At 63.5% G+C, this 7,047-nt stretch overlaps 1 protein-coding gene across 1 annotated transcript; it reads right to left on the minus strand.

Moving 5' to 3' along the window:
* Positions 1-60: 60 nt before the first annotated feature.
* On the minus strand, positions 61-6,019 carry FAM131A (family with sequence similarity 131 member A). The gene is given in 7 exon segments (XM_053986841.1): positions 61-2,066; positions 2,436-2,564; positions 2,791-2,973; positions 3,234-3,327; positions 4,118-4,242; positions 5,823-5,866; positions 5,868-6,019. Coding segments are annotated over 7 exon segments (1,077 nt in total). The 5' UTR covers positions 5,924-6,019; the 3' UTR covers positions 61-1,620.
* Positions 6,020-7,047: the final 1,028 nt, after the last annotated feature.

Consider the following 7,047-nt stretch of genomic DNA (forward strand, 5'->3'; position numbering starts at 1 on the left):
TGCCACCCCCTGGTCCCCTGGGGAGGAGGTGCCCCCCCACCTGCAAGAAGAGGCGCCCGGTGCAGCGGTCGCACAACTGACTTTATTCAAGACCTGGCAGGATGGAGGAGGGGGCGCCATGGTGTGGGCACCCCACAGATACTCCACAGGTACCGCCCCAGTGGGGCAGGGGGCTCAGGCAGCTCCCACAGACATGCACACGCGTGCACATGCCCATGCGCTCCCAGGTGTGCACACACACACACGCAGAGCAAAGCCCCCCAGCCATCCATAGGCACCCGCACCCCCCAGCCCACCCCAGTACCGTGAGGAGCATCCACTGCCCCCGGGAGCGAGTGGTAGCGGGTGGCAGGGAGCCATCAGCATGGTGGCGGGCCTGCTGGCCCCTGCAGCCCCTCGGTGATGCAGGGCAGGGGGGGCCAGCCCTATGGCAGGGAGGGAGAACAGGAGCTGTGCCTGGCAGGGTTGGTGGGGGTGCTGGGGGGCAGAGGTGCAGTGAGTGCTGGGGGGCATCCCGGGGTGTGGGGACAGGGAACAGTGACTGGGCTGGGTGAGGAGCAGCATGCAGGGACGAGTGGCCCCACGAGAACAAGTGCCATGCGGGAAGGGGAGCGCAAGCGTTGGCAAAAACTGGCATTCCTCCCCCAAACGACGTGCCTGGAACCCCTCACGTGGGCTTGGGGGGTCCTCGAGGGGGGGGGTGCCACCCCCAGCCAGAACGGGGGGGGGCTGGTTGCCCTTCATGTAGGCACTTGGTTCCCTGCTAGGGGTGAGTGACTTGTCGACAGGGACATCAGTCCCACATTCTACCCCCTCTCTCCACCCTGCATTGCCTCACAGCAGACTTGGGGACCCCTGGCTGGGCTGACCCCCTTGCTGCAGGGCTGGATTGGGACTGCTCTTCTGGTGGCCCAAAGCCCCCAGCCTGGGGGCCTGCGCCCACCCGGCCCTGCAGTCTTCCTGTGTCAGCCCCATGCAATTACAAAAGTATAGAAAGTCCCAGCACCGCAGCACATCCACAGCCCCCCAGCACCCCTGGCACCCCCACAGCAGCCCTCCAGCAGCTCCATGCTCCAAGGCAGCAGTTCACAGTTTTAAACTCGGTCCAATAGAAGTTGGCCAGGGAGAGAGGAGAAAGCCCTTCCCACACCGAAACCCCCACCACCACCCTGGCTTGGGGTGGTAGAGGCACCACAGGATGATTGGAGATTTTCAGCCATGCCATTGGGGGAGAGGGAACTGTGCCCAAAAGGGGAGCCCAGGGTGGTTTGGGGGAGAACATGCGAACAACCAGCCCCACTTAGTTAGTCTTGTCAGTTTTTGGGGGCACATCTGGGCATCAGGGCAGAGAACAGACCCCCCTCCCCAAGCCCTTCCCTGCGCCCCTTCCCTGCTCTCATGCAAAAATCCAGGAGGGCAACGATGTGGCCAAGCAGGGCCGGGGCACAGTGGGGGCACGCTGGCTAGGGGGGCTGCAGTGGCCCCCGGACCCCTCCTGCACCGGGATAGCGAGGGGGAACAGCGGCAGGGCCTGTCCCTCACCCAGCGTGGGGTCTGGCCAGAGGGCTTCAGCAGGGGACCTGGACCCCCACCAGGAGAGGCAGGGCACCCCAGGAGGCATCAGGGCTCTTCAGCCTCCTCCTCCTCCTCCAGCGATGCTACCCCGGAGGAGGCGACGTCAGAGATTTTCCGGCGGAGTGGGAAGTCCTTGCTCAGCACCACCTCGTCCTCCGTGGGCGAGAGACAGGCTTCGGCGTAGGACACGGAGTAGAGGGAGTCCTGGCACCGGAGCCGTGCCAGGCCCCGCAAGGCACTTTGGCTGGCTGGGGGCGGCAGCTTGGGCAGCAGCAGGTCCTCTCCCCCCAGGGAGCCCAGCAGTTTGGCAGTGAGTTCGGAGGGGGACACCATCTCCAGGCTGCAGAGGCTGGAGCAGAGAGTCTCAGGGGAGAGGGTGTGCGAGGAGTCGCTCTCGGGCTCGCAGGAGCCGTGCCGCACGCCCAGTTGGCACAGGTGGCCCTGCAGCAGGTCTCGCAGCAGCGCACTGGCGGGCATCGTGCCTGTCAGCTCTGTGGGAAATCAGGATGTCTGGGTCAGTCGCAGCTGAGGGTGCCAGGGATGTCAGCTGCCCCCTGCCCTGTGCACCGCAGGTTGGGAGAAGTCCCGTGCCTGCTTTGCCCACAAATTGTTGCATGCACTGGAAACCACCAAAGGAAAAGCAAAATACTCTCTGGCACCACGGAGGTGTTGCATTTAAGGGCTTCCCCATCCCTGGCTCAGGCACTGTTTGCCAGAGTGCAAGGCAGGGGCACTGCCCTGTATGGGAGTGACCAGGCTGGGGAATGTGCCAGGCAGCGGGCACTCTGTTCCTTTAACCCTCAGTGGCAGGGCACCCACACCAGCAGTGGGACAACTTGCCCACTCTCCACAGAACTTACCAGTGGGCTGGGAGCTCTCTGTGGAGGGCATGAAGTCCTCATCATAGGATTCGTCATTGGAGTCGTCCCCATCCACTGAGGACCAGGCTCGCAGCTTGGCCTCAGCAATGGCAAACTGCTCTGCCACACCTGGCACGGGACAGGCAGGGATCAAACACATGCAGGGAGGTGCTCCCAAAATCCCACTGCCCTGGCATCTCTATGCCCATAGTGCCATGGCATGGGTGGGTGGATGGATGGATGGATGGATGGATGGATGGATGGATGGATGGATGGATGGGGGCAACCCACCCCACCACCCCTGCCCTGGGCCGCAGTGGGGACCATGCCCACTGGCCGTGCCCACGGTGCCTACCGGCAGCGAATCGCGCCTCCTGCTCGCCCTCACTCAGGTGGCAGTAGGAGCTGAAAGCGCTCTCCAGGGCAGAAGGTGACTCCACTGGCTTACACCAGCCCTTCCACTCGATGAGGTGGGCGACACGGCCCTGTGCCATGGCCGTTGGCTTTGTCACGTGCTCCTTCACCACCTGTGAGATGCCTATGGGGTGTGCATCGAGGTCAGCATGCCCTGGGGCACCTCAAGTCCCCACCACAGGGCCCATAACCCTGGGATCCAGCACTCCCTGCCTCCAGTCCATGGGACACGGCACCCCATGACCTCCTCTTGAGTGCCATCAGTAACCCCCTGGTCTCCCCCGAAACTCCAGACAGGCGATATCCAGGGCTCCCCCAAGAGCCCCAGACTCCTCACCTCAGGAGAGCCCCCTTTCCCAGATGAGCCCCCGGGTGAGCAGTTACCGTGCAGCGAGGAGCGGGCCAGGGCAGCGATCTCCTGGATGGTCAGCGCGCGCCGTGACTTGGGCAGCATCTCGACAGTGTCCTCAACATTGACCTGCCAGAGTGGGCAGCGTGGTCACAGCCCTGGCACCATTTCCCTTCTGGGAGCCCCCTGCTCCAGGAGGGCACTCGGCCCTGCTTGGTGCCCACCCCGGGGGGCCTGGGGTGTTTGTGCACACACACATTACAGGCATGCACATGTGCAGAGGGGTGGTCACAGCAGGGCACAATCCCACAGTGTCAGTGCACACTCAGTACATGCTGGCACTCTGTACACAACCTGCACATGCCTGCTCAGGTAGCCACATGTGCCCACACACACAGGCAGCCACTCAAACACGCAAACTGACCACAAACACACACCTGCACACTCACACCTGAACTCCACTGTACACACACGTGCACCTGCACACTCGTGTGTGCTCACATATGTCCCTGCCCTGTGCTAGATGGTGTCACACACGTGTGTGCCCGCCCCAGCTTGTGCACACACACGTGCATGTGCAAGACCACCTCAGCCTGACTCCTAGCACCCACTCCCCGGCAACACACACCATGCCAGGACGTCCTGTTGTGTGTCCCCATTGCCATCCCGGCCACGCCAGGCCCTGAGCCCATGGCCACGGGGGAAGCGATGTGGGATTTGGAGGCGCGCAACAAATTGCATTGCCATGGCAACGAGGCACCGTGGACTGATTTCTCCCAGGATACAGCCCGGCTCATGGCTGACGTCAGAGCAGCCCCGAGCCACTGCGAGCCGGCAGGGCCATGGCCAGGACGGGTGCCCCGCCATGGGGTACGGGCACATGGCTACCTCAGCCGGGCATGGCTGGGCTCGGTGGTACCTGGAGGAAGTCCTGGCTGTCGAAGGAGGCCTGGCGCACCAGCCGGGGCAGCGGGCGGGCAACGCTCAGGGGTGACAGTGCCTTCACCTCCTTCCACTCCACACACAATGTTGTGTCCACGGCCACTGCAGGAAGAGCCGAGGCCAACCTCAGCGCCTCTGTTTCCCCAGCAGCCCTCTCAGTCCCCCACCCACTGACCCTGTGGTAGCAGCTTCTTGTCCAGTCTGAGACCAGATACAACTCATTGCTGCAGCACTGTGACTCACGCCCGGGCAACTCTTCCGCCTGTGTCAGCGGTAACGCACGTCCCCAGCCTGGCACTGGGGACCAGGCACCTGTCCCAGCTTGGCAGCTGCTCTGGGAGGGGTGGGGGCAGCTGGACCAGGCTGGACTGGGCCAGGTGCTGGCTGTGTGAAGGGAGGCAGCACCGGGTCATACTTGCAGGGCGCTGCTGCTCCTCCACTATCTCCAAAATCCCCCTCTCCAGTTCCCTGCTGGGTCAGGAGGGAAAGGAGCCAGAAGGGACAGGGTCAGTAAAAGCACCTGCACCCATCTTTTGCCACAACAGCTTGACCTCTGGGTACTGGCACCTCAAATGGATGGGTGTCTACACCCTCAGGCACTGACTCCCAAGAACTGGGGGCTCCTGTCAATGCAGATGCCATGAAATGCCAGTCCCAAAGGGGCCAAGATGGGATATCTCTCAAGAGCCTCATTTCCCCTGCACCAAGGTGGGCCTGGCTGACATAAACCAGCTGTGAAGTGGGATACAGGGGAGCTCAAAAGTGCTGCCTCCCACCCACATCTGAGGGTACACCCTGGCTTCCTTGGGAAATTGCAGAGAGGATCGCCCCCACTCCCAGCTGTGGGCAGGGGCACCCTGTGGTGACATCCTAGCAACAACACCCCCAGGGCCCCTCTGGCATGTCTGCAACACTCTCAACACTGTCCTAGCCCCCATGAACCCAGCCTCCAGAACTCCCTCTGATCACAGCCCCCATCCCTCCTGCAGCACCCCCAGGACATCTGCAGCACCCCCGCTGCACCCCACACACTGCAGCAAACCCCAGCCTCCAACACCCCCCTGAATGACTCTCTCTCTCTCATAGCCACCCCATAACCTCTCAGGACTCTAACCAGCACCCCAGTCCCACACTCCTTTCCCAGTCCCCTTGTACCCCCACCCCAACTCCCAGCTCCCCCAGAGCTGCAGTCCAACCGCTCCAATCGCCCCAGCCCCCCGATATCTCCCTGCACTCCTTGGGCCACCCAGCTGCCCCAGAGCAGCACCCCCAGCTCCCAAACCCCCACCCATCTATAGCTCCCGTCACCCTTTATGTACCAAAGTCCTCCAGAACCCTCAAGCTCTCTGTATACACAACACACTTAGATACCCCAACTGTCTCTCTGTACCCCCCCGCTTTGTAATTCCCTCTAACCTACAGCCCTCACAGCCTCCCAGTCCCCATACACCACCACTCCATCCCCTGGATCCCCCTCAGCTCCCTGCTCTCCACCTTCCCATATCCCCCTCCCAGCCTCCGCAGCCCCCCACACACCTATTGTATCACTGCTGGCCCCTCGGCCATCCCTGGCAGCCCCCGCACACCCCCCTCCCCACCCTCAAGTTCCCCTAACACCCTCCATATCCTAGGACCCCCTATTCCCTCAAGTCCCCGGTCCCATCCCGGTGTCGCTCACCCACCGATGGTGGTTTTGGAGCCGATGCAGCCCATGCTCCCGGGGGGGCCCCGGTGCGGGCACTACCGCCGGCTCCGCGCCGCCCACATCGCCCCCCGGCCGCATGGGCGGCCCCGGACAGCGCCCGCGCCCCGCCGGAGCCGCTGCCGAGCCGGGCCGGGCCGCGGTACCGAAGCCCCGAGCAGTACCGGAGCCCCGAGCGGTGCCTGCGCCGGGCCGGGAGCAGCACGTCCAGAGACGTCACTGCTGGGGGAGGAAGAGGAGGGAGAGGGGGAGGCGGGAAGAAGAGGAGGAAAAGGAGGAGAATGTGCGGGAGGAAGGCTGAGAAAGAGAAAGCGGAGGGGGATAAGGGATGAGGGAGAGGGAGGAAGGGGAGAACGGGGGAGAGGGAGGCCGGGAGGAAGAGGAGGAAGGGGAGATGAGGAGAGAGGTGAAGGGGAGATGAAGGCAGCCGGGGAGGATGAAGGAAAAGGGGGGCTGAAGGAAGAGGAAGAGGGGGATGGAGGAAGAGGAGGGGGCGCGGAGAGGAGGAGGATGGACGGAGGAAGAGGAGGGGGCTGAGGAGGAGGGGAAGAAGGCCGTCCACCGCGGAGAGCGCCGTGCCAGCACCGCGGACAGCGCCGCCCCGCCCGGCCCCGGCCCCCGTACACCCCCCGGGGGGACAAGGGCTGGGACCCTGCAGAAACAGGGCATCCCTCAGCCCCAGACCTCCCTGCCCCTACCCTCCCCCGAGGGCCTGGTGGTGGAGGAGGGAGCACACGGCCTCCCACCCCCATGGAACTGGGTTGGGGACAGGTGGGTGCAGGCTTTGGAACATCACGTCTGACAGCAACGGCCCCTGCAGGAGATCCAGGCCAGCGCTCATGGCCAGGCCGATGGGTCAACCCGTGCTCATTCTGAAACGGACTGATGGCAATTAACGCTGTGGTACATTTTCCCTGGCACAGGAGGGCACTGCTGCGGTGCCACCCTCTCTTTCCCTTGGCAGGCAGGTTACCCTAACAGCTCCAAGGGCCTCCCTTCCTCCTTACTCACTCCTTCCCAGTCAGGGGGAGTTCCTGTCCAGTCCCCATCCCGAGGCCTTTCCCTGCCAAATGCTTCCCAGTATTAGTGATGCCAGGCCTGCAGCTCAGACGGATCAGCCTCTAATCTGGGGAACAGCCTCCGGTTAATTATTCTGTTCCCTCTGGGCTATGGCCAGGGTGACTCAGCAAGAGGCAGCCCAAGGC

The sequence above is a fragment of the Vidua macroura genome, chromosome 10, assembly GCF_024509145.1.
Source record: "Vidua macroura isolate BioBank_ID:100142 chromosome 10, ASM2450914v1, whole genome shotgun sequence".
Lineage (NCBI taxonomy): Eukaryota > Metazoa > Chordata > Aves > Passeriformes > Viduidae > Vidua > Vidua macroura.